The following is a 21,680-nucleotide window of genomic DNA, read 5'->3' on the forward strand; positions in this document are numbered from 1 at the left end:
GTGCCCGCAGTCTTCGGAGGACCGCTGCTGATGATGCTCTGTGTAATGGATGTAATGGGCTCGTACTGCAGACAATGTTCCGATCATTTGGAAGGCAAATTAGCAGTGGGGTGTATCTCCTCATCTGCACTGGGGGGAAACGATCACCCCATTTTCCTAATTACAAGTGTACGTCACAGCAGCCCAAAAATGCATGATATAAAATAAAATAAATGCCATATAAGTTGCATTTTTCTCCTTAAAGTTTGATAAGCCCGGTATATCGCTGCGTGCACACCGTCACACGATTCGCGCAACACATTCACGTCTGCCGCCTCTCTCTTTGACACGCTTCAGATCCGATGCTTGACGCTTTTCCAAAAATGTGTCCATAAACGCTCCAGACGTGTGTGGGCGGAGCTAGCCCCATGGCTACATTGAAGCTTTGTCTGTACATCCCATTAACAATGCCTGGAAGACACGGATGATGTTGACAGGTCCGATTTTTCCAAACGCGCTGCTGCCGGATCCCGGCGGCACCCTGCACGATGCTCAAATAATCGCAGGACCTGAGATTGCGTCTGTACACTGACTCAACATCGAAACTCACCACCCCTGATGCGCAAAATGGCATTCTTTGTGAAAGCACCTTTAGAAGTCACAAATTTAAACAGGGGTGCTGTATGGGTTTTTTCCACAGTGGTTGTTATTGGAGAAATAACTAACTAACTAACATGTGAGCCTATTTTTTTTTAATATTATCTAAGTCGTGCCTGAATATAAGTCGCACCCCGGGTCAAACTATTCAAAAAAATTATTCAGAATTCTTCTTTTTACCAAACTCAGCTGGTGCTGCACATCACCGAGAACAGAAAAAAAAAAAAAAAAAAAAAACTAGTGAGGTCAATTGTGCAGATTCTTCTCAGTGAATCAAACTCATTTATTACTTTTGCAAATGTTCGAATCCTATAATATTATCTTTGACAGTTCATTTATTAGTAAATGTATGATTAAAGGTCTTTAGCGGTAAGAAGTGAAACTTTTCGTTTGTTCAAGTGAATACTTGTTATTGCAAAAGCCTTTGTGTCCATTATTTAAGAACTATTCCCAAAGATTTATGACCTTGGACTTCTTCTTAAGCAAAACCCAGCAGTTACAAATGACTGCGTGATTGTTCCAAGCTCCCCGTGTGTGGAGGAAAAACCCGGGGAAAGAAAAATCCAATTCTTTGAAGAGCCACGCTGGTGCTTGTTGCTTTGTGCTTGCGTCCCCAGCAGGAATTGTATCCACAGAAATATCTTTTCAGCTGCAGCACTTTCAGTCGTACAAGTGACAGACGTGTGCTTCATTAAAATAGTTCAAATTTGGGGAGGGAAAATGAAGTGACACGGAAATGAGACCAGTGAACGCGCCTAGATCCAAAAACTATCAATCATCACAGCTTTATTTATTTATTTTTTTCGTACCTTTTAGGAGTTCCCTGACCTTAGATGAGGTCAATAAAATACATCCAATAAAAGTTCATACATTAAACTATGCCGCTGGTGCTGATTAGACTTAAAGAGTATGCAAATAGCCAACTCATGGGTTTCTTTTTGCCTTTCTGATGAGCTTATCAATACAGTAAACCTTTGTTTTTCGCGGGCGTTCCGTTCCAAAAAGAACCCGTGATAGGCAAAATCCGTGAAGTAGAAACCTCTATTTGTTTTTTACAATAATAATCCTATTAAATACTCTTTATACATTGAAAAGAAAGAACAAACCATTTTACAGGCTCAAGCATTTGTTTCACAAATAAAAGTACTTTAGGAACGTTTTTTTCAACAAATAACTTCTGTACTGTCAAATAATAATTTGAATCATCAATATGAAGGCTTCAAATCGCGGAGATTAGCCCCGCCCACCGCCAACCGAGTATTGGATTAAACGGGAGAAAATTTAAAAAACAATTATGAAAAAACCACAAAGTACAATTGGACAAATGGTGACTCAGCTGTATTTCACTGCTCTACAGACTGAGCCGCTGCATCCTGACTCCGCTCTGCAGTGTTTTCTTCTATTGAAGCCCGCGGTGCAGCTGTGTTTGTTCAGGACAAGAATATAGTGATTGACAGTTGTTGTCGCTCTTTTTTGTATGGGTTTTAGAGAAACTCCAAATTGCAAGATGATTTGCACGTACGTAATGTACATATTAAACTGCAACGTTATTGACGCACAGGAAGAAGCGGAGTGACTTTTCAGCCAATCAAAATGCAGAACACAATGCACAATGCAAATCGGTGAAGTAGCGAAACCGTGAAAAGTAAACCGCGTTATAGCAAGGGATCACTGTAATAAAATACTCTTCAGATGGAGTGCTGTTCATCCTTTTAGGGAGTTGTATGCCACTCATTCTTCGGAAATTTTCCTTTTGTGCACTTGTGAGTCCAGGGACAACTCTTTCCAGAGATCCTCATTAAAGGCTTAAAGACTTTCGAAGGTTCTGCTCTTGATCTGCATTCACGCCGGACGCGATTCCCGCGTCATATTTGTGTCTGCCGCCTCTCCTTTGACGCCTGTCCAATTTACTGCTTGACGCCTGTCCTTGAGCCTCTGGCTGCGGAGGAACCGCCACTGTTTTTCTGGACATTCATAACCACATCATGGAAAACATGCTTGATGTTGAGCGAGTAGCTTGGGTATATACGTTTTGGAGAGCTCTAAGGAGGCGCCAGCCATACGTCGCCGTGTGTGGGTTCACCAGATCCTTCAGAGTCTCTCCTGGTGAACTTCACTCCCTTGCAGTGGGAGTGGCGCCTGGCCTACGGCCGTTTTAAATGTTACTTTCGTCTGTCTGTCTGTGGCCCAGTTTGAGCATTAACCTGAGAGGGTTACGTGGTCGCCAGCCTGTCATAGAGCCCATGGAGCTGGAGCTAGTGAATGCCGTCGCACTGGGTCTGGCTGGACTGCGGGTGTTGTGAGGGTGACTTGTCCAGGGTGTATCCCACATTCACCCAACAGTAACCAGGACAACCTCCGACAACCCTGCGGCCCAATCGGGTTAACCCTTGTGCTATCCTAGGCACTCTGGCATTGGGAGTGAGGTCATCTAGACCCCACAAGTGCGCTGAACCTTTTTTCTTCAATGATTTGTGATCTTCACTGGTGTCCATGGATTACATGAAATCCTCTTCACCTTTATCCGCCTTTGTCATGGTAGAGATAACACGTCAATGGTCACCTTGACCCCATAGGATAGAACAAGGGTTAAGAATGGGCGGAATTCCACCTATTCCATGGTGTTTTATAAACAAGACAGCGGCCATCAGATGAATAAAGACAGAATGAAATTGTTAGTACGAACACCTCAAGTGTGGAGAACAGATGGTAAAAATGGTAAATGGCGTATACTTATATAGCGCTTTCTACCTTCTTACGAAGGCCCAAAACGCTTTACAGTCACAGTCCCATTCACCCATGCACACACACATTCACACACTGGTGGCGGCTCCGCTGCCAAACACTGGCGCCAACCTCCCACCAGAGGCAAGTTGGGGTTCAGTGTCTTGCCCAAGGACACTTCGACACATGGCCGTGCAAGGCTGGAATCGAACCTGCAATCTTACGATCCTGAGTCGACCGCTGCTCATATAAGACTTTGTTAATGAAATGGGTGGAAGTTCAGGACGAAATTCCCCGCATTGAGTGCCAGTGTTGGATAACTTTTTCTACGGGTTGATCGGGTCACTGAAAACTTCACGTGCCTAAAGCTGAGTCCCTGATTGGTTGGCACGACCCCAAACCCAAATCGCGCCGCCAGACCTGCAATCGCATCTGTACATTGACTTCACATTGAAACTCCACGCCCATTACATGCAAATTGTGTCCCGTGTGAATGCAGCATTAGAAGTGTCAAGATTTATCATTTGGTCTTCCTAAAGGGTAGATGTGTTTTCAAATGACAGTAAAATCTCCTTATTTGGTCATTTCAGCTGGTGGTCCCCAACCTCCTGGGCTGCAGACCAGTACATATGGGGCTGCGGAGACAAAAAAAACTTTTATTTTCTTCCGTTTCCTTTATTATTTGACTCTGAAGCAAGTTTTATTTTGGAAAAATATTGGATTCTTTCAAACTCATTCTTGACTCATACTTAATGCACGTCACATGTTGAAAATCATGCTGAAAATCCATCTGCGCCAACCGCTACACTGAAACCTCCAAGCAAAGTTAAGTAAAAAAACAAACAAACAACTGTATTTGGAAGGTTTATTTATTTATTTTTGCAGATAAATTCCGGTAAAGACACAGAAGAAGAGTCTTCCATGAAAATATTGTCTGACATTAAACCGCTCCGTGGCCAAAAAGTAGATTGGGAACTACAGATTTCAACCATAGATTTCCCAATATCCATGATTTAAACATGTAGGATAATGGCACATACAACACAGCCAACAACAAAAACATGAAGATCTTTGAATCCTTTTTGTCTTTGAATTGGTTTAATGATCAAGTCTCTCCGATTGTGTCTGATGACTCGTGTTTTAAAGTGGGACAGTTGTGATTGTATGGATCCATATTGGCTTGAGTGACAGATTTGTGGGAGGGAAAGTGCTGGAGGTGACCTCAGGGAGAAGAAGTCCTTTGTTTCCATAAGCAAAGGGCGTGGCTCATTCAAACGTGGCATTTCTCTGCAGGGACAGCAGCTGCTGGACTTGGAGCACAAGCTCACTATGGCCAAGGAGGAACTGGAAAAGACCGCACTCGACAAGGTGAATAGATACTGAGTTTCTTTTTCTTCCTCTTGTAATCATGGCTCCTTTGTGAATTCCTCTACCTTGTTCTTTTTTGCTGAACAGTCTCATCCCCCACAGGACGCAGAAGCAGCATCTGAAGTCCCAGAGAAATTAATCAAATGATTTATTTTGGATGTAGATTCTGTGCAGGAAACTTCATTTTTGTTTTTTTGGGACAAAAAAAAGGCAATTTTTTTAATCTACACTATTCATCATTTATTATTATTTTTGTTGTTTTTTTCAATAATAGTGTTATTATTATTTACATTTTTTTAAGTTATTTATGGGCTGTGTTACGTTGTTGTTTTTTTCCTTGTAGAACGAAAGCGCTGACTGCAGGAAGACCTACTTCTTGTGTTCATCCTTGTAGTATCGACATCACACACTGTTGTAAAATGATTACTTTGCCAATTCTATTTGTTATTATTGATCAACGTGAAGGATTTTTTTGGTCAGGATTTCTCCTTCTTATTACTCCGAGTTCCGCTTCGCGTGCTTTCTAACTACGCCTCTTAGCTGTTTCGCAGTCGATTTGAAAAATGGCATCCGTTGACTTTATTAGTTGAGTGGGTTCTTCGTGTGGGTCAAAGAAAAGATTTCAAAAGTTTGTGTGTTTTCCTCACTTCTGTCTGGGCCACAGGAGTCTCAGCTAAAGGCGCTGAAGGACACCGTTCACATCTGCTTCTCAGCCGTCCTGCACAACCAGCCCGGCAGCAGCCACCGATTCCCCACCTCCCCCACCCACTTGTTCAGATACTCATCGCTCATCAACAGCTCCAGAGTCACCTTTCAACAGCCTCACGCCAAGGTAATTCATTATGCCACACAGTCTGACTGATTAAAACGTTTGCCTCTGAAGATGTGGGGGCTGATATAGACGGAGGAAAAAAACATTTGTCACGTTTTATGTTTCGGTAAGTTGAAAGACTCTGTGCTCCTTTGCAGGTTTGTAACTGAACACACCAATAAAGCACTGCAAAGGTCTCGACATCAACCAGACTTTAATAAGTATAAAAAAAGACAGCCTAAAGTTAAAAAAAAAACAAGTAAATGTAAATTCTTATTTCTGCAGCAGATTCTACAGCAGCTTTGACTATTGAACTGTTCGCAAGGCTGAACTTAACCTTTATGTTGTCTTGCAGGTAAATTTGACCCATTACCATGTTTAGTTGTAGAGAAAAGACCTTATCCCTTATGCTATCCAAGGCACGTTAACATTGGGAGTTGGGTCATCTGGACCCCACAAGACAGTGCGCTGAAGCTTTTCTCTTCAATGATTTGTGATCTTCACTGGTGTCCATGGATTACATGAAATCCCCATCACCTTTATCCACCTTTGTCATGGTAGGGAGAATGTCAATGTAATGTCAATGTAAGGGTGGGGTCATCTGGACCCCATAAGATAGCATAAGGGTTACCATATTCTTTTCAACTTGGATAACCTTTCCTAAAGGGGCTCCATCATTAGAAAGTGTGATACTTTTATTTTGTTAATGTTTTACATGGGGGGTGTACACCGCTAGGATACAAAGGTATGCTTTATAACTCACGGGTCATTTTTGACCCGTGAGTTATGAAAGCAACTGAACACTCCAAAAAGTCCAAAAGCCACACATAAACTCTAAATCGCAGATACACCTACACACTACACAGTTATACACCCACACACATACTTTGACAAGGAATTTGAGATTGTTAACAGTTTTTTTATTTACATTTTAACACAAATAATTCAGTAGTACTTACTTTACATTTGTGTAACAACAATAAAAAAAAAAACTTTACTGTGTAAAGGAAAACTGGTGTGACAGTTGGTTTGTTCAAAAATGTGCAAGACTGTTCACTGGTGATTGTCAAAAACAGAGATACCAAAAAAAATGAATTTAACGAACTTAAATTTTATTAAAATGATGATGAAACAATTAAAGTTGTTTCATCATCCACAACAAAAGGATATACACCCAGATATACCTGGGTGGCGGGCTTGGTCGCCCGGGCGGCGGTTGTTCCCTGCCGGTTCCCGTGTGGCGTTGGGGGGATTTCGGCTGCCGCTGCTGCTGCGGTGGGGGTCTTGGGGTGGGGAGGGCTGGGCACTCTCCCTCCTTCTTGTCACGTTCCACCATCCATTTTAGAAGAACATAAACACTCACTTGAGCACAGGTGTTAGCTCACCTTTGCACTAACAGTTTGCATGACTGAATGACTGAAATATTTCACACTAGTTGGTTTTAAGGCATAAGTATGCGTGTGAACACTATCTGTTTTGTGTACATGTCGACAGGTGGACATTTTTGCAGCTAGCAGGTGTGTTTATGACATTTGAGTGTGTGTGTGGATAGGCCCCGCCCTTTTTGTACTACATTTGAACCTTACCATAATGATTAACAACCAGTAAACTTGTTGCTTTATGCTGCTTCATGGTCTTACCCCCCTTCCCCTCCTATTATCACCCTCCTACCCCCCCCTCTCTAACGTCCCTCTCTCTTCTTCCCCTCTTTCCTTTTCCGTCCGGTCCAACACCAAAGATTTTCAAACATGATTGAAATTAATAAAGTGTGGCCTCAATTACAAAAGGGGTTTATCCAGACATACCTTTGGTTTGTCAGAAGATTAATAACCCCTCTTGTTAAAGTAAAATATGTCCAACACAAGAGGCCCTCAGCTCTCATCTGTCTGCCCAGCTGTTGGACAGGACAAGTTAAGAAAAAAAAAAAAAAAAAAAAGGATATACACGTTCAATAAAGTTGCTTTATTTTGGGGCTTATGGGTCATTTTTGACCCGTCAGACAAGGGGAGTAAACGGATTAAGATCCCATAAGAGTTGAAGATACAAAAACAAAAGCCCCTGCAGGTAAAAACAAACTAACAATCTAAAAAAAGTGTGTCAAATATTGAAAATGAGTGAAAAGCTTTATCAGAAAGAATTGGTAATGGGTTTGTTTATTGTGAGTACGATATTTTTGTTTCTTGGCCAGGACACTCTTGCAAAAGAGAGTCAATGAGGTTGTTTTTTTTTTTTTTATCCTGGTTAAATACAGGTGAAATAATAAAAAACAAACAAAAATTCTTTATTATTTTGCCATATCAAGTTGTTTTTTCATGCACCTGGAGTGCTGCTTTCACCCACTAAATATTAAGTGAAACTGAAATCAAACAATAGAATTCACAAGTTTGACCAGATGAAGATGCAAAATTTGTTCTTCTGCACTTGACCCTCTTTGGGGAGTGATGAGCTGCAGTCGCAGACAAACTCCATTTAGGGGCTCAACCCCCCAGTCAAATCCCTGAGAGGCCCACACCGATCATCTTTTGACCTATTTTCAAAGTGTTCCCAGTGGTCTTGTAATGATGATGATGTCGTTTTTAGACAACATTTTTAAAAAACTTGTGTGGTTTCTAAAGGACATAGTTTCTGCAGGAGATCATTAGAAATTCACCTCGACGTTGTGGGCGGCACTTTTTTTGACTGTTTATATCTGTTTTTACATTCTCTCCTGCCAGCTTGCAGCCCCACTCACACCCTCAACCTAACATTAGTGGTGCAACAAAAATGTCGAGCGATATCAGAACCATCCAGCCGTGCAGTTTGGATGCAGATTCCAGCTCTGGGGAGTCAAACAAAGACGTGCACGAATCTATTATTCTGCAAATGGATGCATCGGAATGGAGCAAATCAGGGAGCTTGTGGCCCATCCAGCATATTTTCTATCACAAATACAAGTGCATTTTTTCGTCTACTCCTGGATAACAATTATTTCACAAAAACATACTCAGAAATGTATTTTAAGCTTACATTTCTTTATAAATTTCCTCCATCATTAGAAAAAGGCCACAAGAACATGTTAAAAACAAAAACAGCTTTGATCAGAGTGGGTCTTTAAAGCAAAACGTGTCGAGCAGAGATGGATTGGCTCTTATTGTTAATTGTTGGCATTGCCAGACCTTTGATTCTTCTTTAACCTTGCAGTTTCAGGACAAACACTCCACCACATGGCTGGTTTGTAAAATGTTTGTGAAGACTTCCTAGCACAGCTTGTGGATCCTGCTGTAGGTCAAGACGGTTGCCATGGAAATTTTAATAGATGAGTCATTTTCCAGGTAATCCAATGAAAAATCATTGGAGTTGTTTTAATCATTACTCAAGGATGGGGATGGGTGGGGTTTAGTGTTGGCTGCTTTTCTTTTTCATTTTCTTTATTTTCCACAGCAGCATAATTCAAAGAGGTCTGTAATCAATAATGTAGGCGTCAGATAATATGAAACTGAACAGCTCATTACTTTTACCACACGTATGACCAATCAGCCTTTTTCACAGCAGACAAACTGACTCTACTCTGTGGGATAAGATGTAATTAACACTTCTGTTTCTCTGAAATGTATCACTTCGCCCTGCTAAAGACCATGTCTTGCAGCCACTATACGTACATTTGCAAATTTTCCACATATGAAATGTCAGTCTTTTTATTGATGCATGCGTGTAATCATGCATGCACACGTTATTCAAGAGTTTTTCTCGCGTATGTCGTTTGTCAATATGTGCAGATATCCATCGAGAGTTTCAACTGACGGCTGTTTATGTCGATGTGATTTCGAGGTGTTCCAGATTTTGGATCGGTTGAGAATTATGCAATTTGCGCGTATTTCATGTGGTTTATATGCAATTATTATGTAAGTCTTACGCAACTGTGCGTGATTTTTTGCGAGACGCATACACATGTTTGTGGCTTTCTATTACCGTTCCACGTATTTCTAGTAGACTTTTTACGCTTGTACCACCGATGTATAACTTCTATATACAGCCCACATGTCACTTTCAAATGACGTAATCGACGTACTGATAAATTGCTTATAAACAGCAAAATATTCTCGTACGGTTCGTGTTCTACGTGTTCTTTACGTGGTTTATTCCTACTTCTTCCGTTGTTTTAACGTGTTTCATTCGCAATACCTCTGAAAATTTCACGTACAGACCACAACTTTCCTCACTTTTTCCACAGATATTCATTCACGTATGACCAATTTTCATCCATGCAAAATGCACAAAATGTAGGTAGCGGCTGTATGAGACGGCCTTAAAGATCAAGCAGGACGAAACAATAGCTCCCCCAAAACACATACAGCTTATTTTTTCCGGTTTTTACTGCTCTAGGAAAATAAAAAACTTTCCAGACCACCAACTCTAAATGCAGCACTTCCCATGTTCACAGGGTGAAAATAAGATAATAATCTTGCGTTAAGTGCGAACACGATAAGCTGTATTTGCTGACTACATCTTTCTTGCCCAGAAATTGTCAGACACATTTAAGCAGGATGATGTCGCAGGTCGGCCGTCTCCGCGTAAACACTGTCAAAATAAAATTCATATCACACTCAACCTCCCAGCTTGGTGGCATCCTGGAATAAAACTTGGAGCCAAAATATTCACCTGAATGCACACCGGGAGCTCTAACAGTGAACACTGCGAGACGACTTTCACTGTTTGCCGATTATTACCTCATTTGTCAATCGGATGCCCTCTCAAGAGAGAAATACCCCGGAAAATAATTACCACCAAATATAAGAATTGGGCAAGCGTGATTCCAGGGGTTGTCTGGAATAATAACATGTCTAAATCAGGCGGCAGTCTTGGAATTTATGCAAATCCTTCCAGTCTGCAATGCTGTAGATTTAGATTTAAAATACAATTACTTTAAGGTGTTAGAGGAGGTTTGCTATATTTGCGCTGTAGGAAAATGATGAACTCAGTGTGGCACAGTTTGTGTCTGAAGCCTATTAAAGTCAAGGTCACAGCAGTCCCCACTCAGGGCTCAGGACTTTAATCCTTTTTAGCAGTAAAACAAGGTGACAGCCAAGAGGATTCACAGTACGAGCAGGATTATGCATTCAGCCTTCATATCACCTATTGTTTTCTCAGATCCTTGCATGTCAGACACCCTGACAAGTTGGGATCAATATCTAGCCTCAAGGTTCCACCCCCGCGATGTGGTTAGGCTCACATTTAAAAGATGAGAAACAAAAAAATAACTTTTTTTCCCCTACTATATTTCTTTTTTGGAATCTATTAAATAAAAAAAAGGAAAAATGTAACATAATGAAGAAAAATAAATGCAACGCTCTTGCTTTCCTTGAAAAATGAGCTCCGCAGTCCAGACTTTTTTTTTTCTTTTTTCTTCCACCAAAGGAATCATGTCAGCTGCAAACAGAGATTGTGTCAGTTAAGATTTCTGAAAAGCATTTGCTTTAAAATCATCAAGCTGGTCACAGCACCACTCTTATCTGCCATGATTTTGGCGAGCAGTTCTGCCTTTAAGAGGCTCTTATCCTCTGAAAGCAGTCACAGTTTACTGTATGTCTCTTTCATGGGTGCTCAGATTTGACACACTACTTTAAGAAGAAGAAAATTCTGTATTTTTTTTTTTGCTTTACTTTGTTATTCATGGTAATTCCACTATCCCCACTTATCTGCATTCATTTCAACGGCCTTGTTGTGTAAGACCAAACAATAAAGTACAATTTCTTCTTAAAATCCACATTTACAGTCAGGTGTGTATGGTACTCCGCACATGATATTCAAAAGAAATTTAAAACAAAGCAAGATGGTTCCTCAAATTAATAATTCATGTGCACAAATGAGTATTTTGTAGTATTTTTATCAGCGTTTTGTGTGCACACGGTAGCCTTTTGTGGGCACATATTAACCTTTTTGGGCATAAATTTACAATGGGTCTACTTACATTAGCATTGTGTCCCCACAAAATTAGAAATATGTGTGTACAAAAATGTACCTGTTGGCCAGAAGTTAGTACTACGATTTGATGACATAAAAAAAAACTAATTTCTGGCCACAATATATTTTTTTGTGTGTGCTAAATGTTAATTTGTACCAATAAAACTCTTCTTTGTGCAAACAAATATTAGCATTTTGTGTACACAAAATGTTAATTTACTATGTACATATTACTCGTTACTATGTAGTATGCACTATGAACTATGTACCGGTATTATGCACTTTATACATAGTAACGATCTAGAAGAATCAATTAATTTACCACAGACCTTAAAAACAATGGTTACGTTTAAAAAAAATAAACAATTAAAATTGTTTCCCCCTAAATTAATATTTTGTCCTACAGTAGTAGGAATTTACAATGCTTAAAGAGCAATTTGTGCCAACTTAATGCAAATAAATTATAATGTCTGGCCATGATTTAGTATTTTGTTAGCAGAAAGTAGCATTTTGTGGGCCAAAATAAGCATTTTTTGTGCAGAATTTAGTATTTTTTGGGCCCAAATTTGCAAATTATGTTCTCACAAATAAGTAATAGTAAAAAATGTATTTCTTAATAACAATTTTCACCTTCAAAACGCTGATTTGTGACCAAGAATACTAATCTATGCCAATAAAATCCAAATAAAATCATAAATTGTGGCCACAAAATGCACAACATAATAATTTGTGGGGACAAATTATTAGTTTCTGGGGCTCCATAGGTTTGTTTTTAATATATCGATTGCTTTAAATTGTTACACAGTCTTGTCACAAATCTCAAATACAAAAAAACAACCAAAGGGAAAAAGCAATAAATTTTTCTTTTAGTCGTGATTTATTTCATAATAATGGATTCATAACTTTTTCTTTTATTAGCATACAAATAGCAGCCAGCCCTTCGGTTGCGAGTAGTTTCAACTTTGATGGGTCTGTCTGATAAATCTGAGAGAGCCTTTAGTGCAAAAGACTCTGCTGTGCTCCATCTGTCCACTCTGCCTGTTCTGGAGAAGGAGGCTCAGATGTCATTTAAATCAGTGCCAAGTAAAGTTTCAAATATATGTAAAAAAAAACATTCCAATTTGCACTTAGTGGGGGAAATATTTTACATAAGCAACTTCAAAACAACAATCTCTTTTTCTGTCAACGGTCACATCATGTTCAAAAACACATGAATCCGACCTTTGCTTTGACCACATCTACATGCTAATCATTTTGGGCTGCCTGCTTTGTCAATACAAAAATCATCTATTTGTGTCTGTTTTTCCACCCTAAAAGTAGTCAGGGGATTTTTTTTTCTAAAGTGTATTAAGAATTTTACTCTTCAAGCTCTTCCCTTCCATTCCTGAAGTTGTAAAGTTCTAAAGTTGTAAAGTTATGTTGTATTCTGTACATGCGCATAAAATGCTAAATTGTGTACACAAAATGCTATTTTACCATGTACATGGTAACGATTTAAAAGAATCAATTCAGTAACCACAAACCTTCAAAACAATGGAGACTACATTAAAAAAAAATTAAAAATGAAATTGTTCCCCCTAAATCAGTATTTTCTGGCCACAAATTAGTTGTAGGAATTCACTATAGTATTTTGAAGCATAGGAATAAACCTGATTAAAGGTGTATTCAGACTGGAAAAATCTGTTGGTCCAGATCGAGTCCTGAACCTTCCGCTTGGTCTATATTCAGGCTGCCTTTCTATTTTGAACCAAAACCACATGATTAAATATCTCTTCAGTCATTGGTCAGGAATTATGATCCGGGGAAAAGTAACAAGATGAAAGAATAATGGAAGTCCTACATCATGTCATCATACAACAAACAATTTTTGAACAGAAATCACACTTTCTCTGTGTCAAATCTAAACATTTTAGACCAAAAAGGAACAAAACAATGAAAAAATAAATAAAAGTAATGATAAATAATAGACCCTGTGACAGACTGGCGACCTGTCCAGGATGTCCCCTGCCTTCGCCCACAATAGGCCAGGATAGGCTCCAGCAGCCCTGTGACCCCGAAAGGGACAAAACGGAAAAAGATGAATGAATAAATAAATAATAGTACATTATTTAAAATAAAAGGAGAACAAAATCTGTGTTAGCAGTGCCATAAATACAGTTTGGTATGTCTCACAAACAAACACACTCACAGACCTATTTCTGCGGTAGGAAGTATCATTAGTGTGAGGATGCACAGATCAGCAACACTGGACTTGAAATTGCTTCATATTTAACAGACTTGGGGTAATAACCAATTCTTGCGGTCCAATAGTAGCAATTTTCATCAAAGTGACAGGAGATGATGTCTCCTGTGCTAAGAGCAGAGAGCTGGAGGGGAACTGAGGCATCTCATTGCTCTGCTCTCAGCACCCACCATTTACTCTAATGATTGCTTCCCTGTGTATCTAAATCAATGAGATATTTACCCTGGATATAGGAATATTTGGTTTTTATCCCACAGAAAACAGAAAGAAATCTGTTTTCCTCAAAAGAAAAAAGAATGCATTTCCACTAAACCTTCCTTTAAGGGTTTTTGCAGCTTTATAGTTAAGAGCACTTCTGTTGATTGTTTTTTTCTTTTTTGAAGCTTTGAGAAACCCTCCCTGACCCTGTTAAACTGTCCCTCTGTGTATGAGAATCACTAGTCCAGAAAGACGAACCATTTTTAAGAAATGATTGCTTTTTCAGCATCTTTTATTATTTATATTAATTACCTCTACCAGTAGCTTTGCCATGCCCAGCAGTTCTGCAGGACTATCAACGAACTGTAAAAAAAAAAAAAAAAAAACTGCAATTTCTTGCAACATGATTTGTCTTTTTGGTGTTTTTAACATGTTCTAGTGGCATTTTTCTGATGATGCAGAAGAACATTAAGCTTATAATTGCATTTCTGAGTATTTTTTATTCAGGTCGCTGTGAATCAGGAGTTAACAAAAAGTGTTGTTTGAAAAATTGTGTAGCTGTGACGCTGAAGCTACAATTGGCAGGAACAAGCTCCCTGCTCTGCTCCGTTCTGATGCATTCACTTTGTAGACAAATAGATCCATCTTTCTTTTCCTCGTCTGAGCTGGTATCTGGATCAAAACTGTACGGCTGGATAGCTCTGATATTGCTTGCCATTTTTGTTGCACCGCTAATGTTAGATTGGGGGTGTGAGGGTCTGTAAGCTAGCGGGAGAGAGTGTAAACAGATGGATGTTGGCCTTACTCTGTACCAATAGTCCCGCCCACAATTCAGAGCTAAATTTCTAATAAACTATTGCTGCTCTGCAGAAACGTTGTTATTCTGCCCTCACTGAAACTTTGTGATTTCTAGCTTGGCAGACAATTAACGGGTTCCTCAATAAACATCCAGGAGTCAGCTTGTACGTTTTGGACATTTATGAGAAGCACTGTGAAACTGAAATACAGATATACACATGAATAAACTTGAATGTATTGCATTCTTATTTCCCACATAACAAATATTCAACTATTTGTTACTATGCACACAAAACCATAGTAATAGGTGCTAAAATGACCAGTATTCACACACATGTAAGAGACTATTAGCATTGCTAACGTTTTTAAAACATTTTACATGCAGACATTCTTTGAAACAGCAAAAATTGATCACTGTCATCTGAATATTACTTATCACTTGACTTACAGACATATGTAATTCAGGGTTGTGACGAGAAAAATTATTTAAGAGATGCCTTGGAGGCGCGTTAACCTTGGGAGTGGGGTCATCTGGACCCCACAAAATAGCACAAGAGTTGGAATAGATCAAAAGATAATCAAAGTGGGACTTACACCTTTTTTTAAATTTTTGTTTTAATCTTCATGTCAGTTCTAATATGTAACACGCTGTAACACACTGCCTGCAGTTACAATCCATATAATATGCTGTTTTGCTACATTTCCCACAATTGACGTGTTCATTAGGCGCAGCAACACCAAGCCATGTTTATCTGGCAAAACGTGTGAGACCACATGTTAATGGAGTCTGCACATGGCGTTTTATTTTGAAAGTCAAGAAAGATCGTTTGGGAATGGCACCTCAAACATCCTTTTCTCTCAAAGACTTCCTGACTTCTCCATGGTAGTTGTGTCATTGACTATATTTCAGAACTGGACTGAGTGACCCTTCCTCCATCACGTTCCAAACAGGAAGTACCCGTTAGCTCCAAGTAGCGAAAATCCCACAGACTTCTATAGAGAAATGAACAGCTGTTACTCAGTCATTCTATTTTTCTGAATAACCATACTTGTTCTTGTGTCTTTATTAAACGTGTACTTGATAAGTTGAATATTCGAAACGTTTGATTGAATTTTCCAAAGCATGCCTGATTGGAAGCTCACTCCTGATCCAACATGGCAGCATCCCTTTTGCCAAAAAATGGCGACTAACTTCATTTCGTTGGAGCTAGAAGTAAGCCCATTTCTGTGAATGACATCACGCTCGCTCAGTCGAGTTCTCAAATACATTCATTGAGTTGTTTACATGTGGCAGAAGAACTTCACTGTCTGCAGGAGGAGTCTGATGTGATCACGATCACAATTTACGATGGTTAACCTTAACCCCTGAGACCACGCCCCAAAATATGTCCAAGTCTCAAACTGAAGCATCATATTACTAGAGTGTTTAGTCAACGAGAATAGAATTTTGTGTCCATCCATCCACACTGACTAATGGTAGCTACACCTGATTGGTACAGTATTTTTTAAAATAGGTCTAAAAACAAAAATGAAAATAATATTTTTTTTAAGTGGCTTTTCAGCCCCAAGTGGTTGTTTTTTCTAAAGGTCAGACAAAGACATGGCTGAAAGAGTCTCTAAGCATAAATATTCAAAAGGAAATTCACATTTGAATTGCTAATATAGCTTAACATTTCTTTGATATGTACAAAAACAGTCTAAAGACTCCCTTTTTGTTGAAGGTATGGAATTTGATCAACAAAAACGAAAACGTTGTATTCTTTTAATGGAGATTGTCTGGGTCTATTGCCAATTTTTTTTCCTTTCATTTTCATTTCTTTTATCATTTTGAACAAATGTTTGAATTGTGTGTCGGTGAGGCCAACTGGTTCCTTGTTCAAGTGTTTTCTGTCTCCAAGTGTTTGCATTCATTTTGCGTCTCCTCCATGAGGAGCATGAACGCAGAAAACCTTTTGTCTCATATTAGTCATCCATTTATCTCACAGTTGGAAAAAAACCAAGAGTAAGTGAAGTGGTAACATTTTTCTTAATACATGCCTGTTTTCCATTCATAAGATTTCGATATTAGTGTTTTGTTTAGTTCACACCCATGGCACGCTGAGCTTCTAGTCGGGAGCACGTTGTTTGGTAAAACTCGATTTTTATGCAGCCCATTTAACGTCTTATAAGGTACTATTTGTTATGCAAAAACTATGATACTGTTTTTCTTTTAACCCTCAACCCAAACGTATCTTGTCGTCACCAGGATATCTCTAGAGTTCAGAGAATGGTCACAGTCAGTAAATCACCCATGAACACCGAAGTAATGAGGAGAGAGAGCAGCGGAGTCAAAGAGAGCCAGATGGAAAAGGTGAGCTGTTGCAGTAATTAAAGTGTAATAGCCTATGTGACCTGTGGGTTTCCATTTCATGAGCTTCATCTGTTCACTAAACCTATGGTCAAATCTACATCAGGAACTAGATTAACTGTTTACACTAAGACTGCCCTAGTCCTTTTTTTTTGTTAAAATAAAACCAAAACTTGTACAACTTCTTCAAAAATATAATCGTTTTTAATGTTAGCTGGTTAGTCACTACATCAAAAGTTAAAGTTTTTATATATTCTTTTTCTACTTTTAAGAACAACTTTGATTTGTTTTAAGACTAAACATGCCGTCTTTCAGAATATTTCATCCTAATAACAGCTATAAGACATTTGCAGAACATCTACAAATGCTTGTAAGCAGAATAATAACTTTAAACTATAATTAACTTTTTTTAAGTCCTCCATATCTCCACACTGGTTTAAGTGTTTGAGTTTGTTGAAATGAGTCATTTTCAATCTTTTCACGGCCCCGACAGGCGCTGTCTCAGTCTAGGGGAACAACCCCAAAAGGGCCATAAACATGAGAAAATGGAAACCAACGAAAATGAGGAAAACAGTTTATGGAAAAAGATAAAAGAAATTCAGTGTGCAGTAATGGAACATGAAATAATCAGTGTACTGGTTTAAATGGGTGGGATTGGAACCTTGGCCAAAAATAGCCGACCCAGCCGCGTTGAGCATCCAAGTCAGCTGCTCTTTGCTAGTAATTAAATGTCACCTCATCAACAGAAAGAAATAAAGTCCACAAATGCAAAAAGGAGAAAAAATAACCAGCCCTACACCATCACATTTATTTTTAATTATTTAACCAGAAAAAAATCCACTTGAGATCTCAATGGTCTCATTTTTTCTGGTTAAAATCAAAAGTCACACACACCCCAGACATTTCATAAAAATAAATATAAGTTAAAAAAATATTAATACAATTGAATAAAACCAATTATTAATTTAAAAAAAACAGCTACAGGGCAGAAGTTTCATTTCCAGGTCCTTTATACTAACATCAAACTGTGGCATGAGCTGTGAACGTTGAATTGTTTTTTGCAGAAATTTCCTTTCGTAGGTCCCTTATACTAAAAAGCCATTTCTCTTTTTTTTTCTGTTCGAACATGCCCAACTGCTCCACTGCCTCTCTGCCTTTGGTTGATCTTCTTCTGATTTCGATACCTGGCAGGTGCTAGTCACGATTATTGGCCCACACCTGCCAGGTAAGCAGAGTGGCAGAAAGGGGCTGCAGCAAGACATAACAAAAAAATATATATATTTTTCTCCCTCCTTTTTGCACTTTCACCTGTTTAAAACAAGTGGGTTCCACTTTTGAGCAATACAAATATAGAGGTAAGCAAGAAGGGGTTATGAAAAAGACTTCAGACTATGAAAGAGTGAAAATACTCCCATGAACTTTTTAACTATATATACCATGGTCCGGGTGAATACTCCATTCTGATTGGCTCCTGGGTGTGCATTAAAAAGTGATAATCGCACAGTGAGAACTGCTCGCTCCAAAAAGAAGCTCCGGTCAACTATCTTAAATGTTTTGTATCACTGCGCTGGCTTCTTTAAAACAACCTTTAGCTTCATCATCTGGACAAAAACAAGCGGTAAGAGGAGAACTTTCTCCCTGAACTGATGCTTTATTCAACCCATCGGGACGATCAGTATATATATATATATATATATATATATATATATCATCAGATCGCTTATATCATCTTAACCCACTAGACAGTGGGCTGAACCTTTTTTCTTCAATGATTTGTGATCCTCACTGGTGTCCATGGATTACATGAAATCTTCCCACCTTTATCCACCTTTGTCATGACAGGGAGAACACGTCAATGTAAGTGTGGGGTCATCTGGACCCCACAAGATAGCACAATGGTTATGGTCACTACTGGTTCTAGTTTTGTAAGAAACCTTTGGATTCAGTGCCTTCAGAAAAGGTGACATGTTTTTATTCAGTCTCACTTCAAAAAGCTTCTCTTGCTGCTTTTCTGACACGTTGCAGCTGTTGAAGGAAGAAAGAAGGAAGCAGCACTGACCTTTCCTATTCAGATTCCACATGAAGGGTCCCTCTACCTTACGGTCTCAGACTTGATCTAACTGACTGTCAGTAGTCACTTATCAAGGAGACTCCAAAACAAGTATCTATAAAAATCAAGAGGATTGGAGGGAAGCAGGAGTAGAAAAGAGGGTCCGTAAGTAGTTTTGACAAGTGGCGATCAAGAAGCATCACAGACGTAAGCTGAGAGAGCACTGGAATCAGTGCTGAGGCGTGTCACCCAGAGCTGAGACAGTGTCACGTGGACTCTGTCAAAAATAGTATTCTCTAAAGAAACTGCGCTGCAATCCATGTGTCCCATAACTGATTATTCCATTTTTGAAGAGGACATAAAGGTCCTGCAGCAAAAAAAGGAGGCGCATATCTCAGCCAGAGATAATGTGTTTGCTTGTTAGCACCACATCTGCCTGTTGGCGAGGAGGAGATAAGGAGACTGTGTGCATGTGGAGTGTGCTGTCTTTGCTTCAGCCCAAAAAATGCTGTGAGTTTGCCAGAGTAAAAACAATCCTTTTTATTTTCAAAGCAGGCCCTGCATTAGATCCCATGCTGCAGGAAGCAGCAAGACTCCCACTTTCTATAAACCTAAAAACTGGTTTGCGTTTAAGGTGTTTCAAGTAAGTTGTAAAGTATTTGCTAAATCAGTGAATTGAAAACATCTCCTGCAGTGTCCATAAAACTAAAAAACTTGCAAAATGTTTTGACATATCCCTAACCCATTAACCATTCATTATATTTAATGAATGAATGTCCTATGTCATTAGAACAATCCAAACCTTCCTTAAAAACCCGTGTATATAACTTCATTCATGTTTTATAACCTGTAGTTAATTATCAGTCCACTAGGGGCAGTAGAAGAGCTTTCCCTGCTCAGTTTAAAATTGCTGCCTTCATGAAAACTCAAAATCACTTTTGGCGTTGTGCTAATTTTTTAAAGTTTATGGTGAGACTAACTCATCTATTGTTAGTCATTTTATCAAATGACTATTTACTGTATTGAAAAAAAATGCAAACTTTGTTGATAATTAGATTTTTATAGTCACTCAGACCATGTCAAAATGTGTGGATCAAATTTGAGACAGTGGGTAAATAATTTTCCTGAATGTTCACGTCAAATTTGTATCTTAAATAACTTTAATGTAAGCAAAAACGTACTAAATCGCGTAATTGATTATATATCTCCAAAAATCATGCAACATTTTTTGTGGCTTTCATCAGAGGTTTTTAAAATCCTCTTAAGTCTAAAAAAAAAAAAATGTAATCCTTTTTTTCCATGTAGTAAGCTTTAAGGGGTTTAAAGAAATCCAAGTTTGTATCAATGCTTTGTTCTCAGTGAAAGCTGTGATCATTTGCCCTGGCTGGCTATTTGAAACATCCGTCTGCTTGAGTTCTAACAAATAACGCTGTAACTCGAGTGAATATGAAGCACAGAGCTGTGTAAACGCACATTTGAACAAAACTCTCTGTATCATAATGCTGAGCGTCTCTTCTCAGATCTGGTTACTAAGTATTTGTAGAAGTAAAGCTTCCGGTGACTGAGAAAGTCAGCATCTATTCTGGGCAGCCTACACAAGATCCATAAAGGGTTTGTGGAAAAGAAAGGACACTTGTTTAATGAATAAATCCTCATTGGAGCATTTGAGTGGTCAGACTCATTTTGTGGTCTGAACCTGGATTAACCTTTTTTTGTGAATTTAACTTATGTTACACCTAATATACCTATATATTCAGTCTGCAAAAGCAAAAAAAGAAAAAAAATTCTAGGATTTGCTTGGTTTTTTGCTTTGACTTCATTTCATTTTATTTATTCATTTATAGAGCACCTTCAACCACCATTCAAGAAGACCCAAAGTGCTGTGCACAATATTACATCAATAAAAATGCTAAAACGATGAAAACAATTGAACAAGACTTAAGGACAAAATGATAAAAAGATAACAACTATTAAAGAAAAGATAAAAAAAACAAAATAAAAGGTTAGTTAGACAGATACTAAGGCACAGAAGTGGAGGAGCCAACGAGTTTTATTGCTAGAGACGCTAAGATAGCCAGTTATCATTGTCCAAAACATGTATAGAGCGTCGCCATATTGGACAGGTCAGTAAACGCGGTCAGAGGGGACAGAGAACAGTGCAACCCGGTCGACAGTCAAGGGTCCCAGCAGACGGGAAAAAGGGCGCAGTGAGCACTGCAGTCAGCCCAGGTGCGGTGAGATCCGGGCAGCATTCGCTGTAAAGCAAAGGCTTGTTGAGCCGTAGCTGGTCGCCATGCACCACTGCAGGGTATATGCACCTGGTGGTCTTCACTCGGGGCTACTGAGGGAATCTTGGTTAGTTTCTTGTCCTCTGTTTAGAAATATGCCTAAATCCCACGGGTTCATTCATTCAGCTTCAGGGTCACAAGGCTGCCGGAACCTATCCCGGCCACTCGTGGGCATAGGCAGGGGATATCCTGGACAGGTCGCCAGTCTGTCGGATTATCCTCCAAAAAACATTTAAATGATCGGTGGTCCTGGCAGAACACGTGGAAATAATGCAAAA

General features: G+C 39.1%; 1 protein-coding gene across 3 annotated transcripts in view; it reads left to right on the top strand.

The window, feature by feature from the left end:
* Positions 1-21,680, top strand: part of luzp2 (leucine zipper protein 2) — a 238,041-nt gene that overhangs the window by 205,827 nt on the left and 10,534 nt on the right. For all 3 annotated transcript variants that reach the window (XM_023952509.1, XM_023952504.1, XM_023952501.1), the window contains exons 8-10: positions 4,654-4,728; positions 5,393-5,560; positions 16,963-17,067. In XM_023952509.1, the coding sequence (XP_023808277.1) occupies positions 4,654-4,728; positions 5,393-5,560; positions 16,963-17,067 (348 nt within the window). The remainder of the gene's footprint in view (positions 1-4,653; positions 4,729-5,392; positions 5,561-16,962; positions 17,068-21,680) is intronic.

Source organism: Oryzias latipes, chromosome 3 (assembly GCF_002234675.1).
Source record: "Oryzias latipes chromosome 3, ASM223467v1".
Taxonomy (NCBI): domain Eukaryota; kingdom Metazoa; phylum Chordata; class Actinopteri; order Beloniformes; family Adrianichthyidae; genus Oryzias; species Oryzias latipes.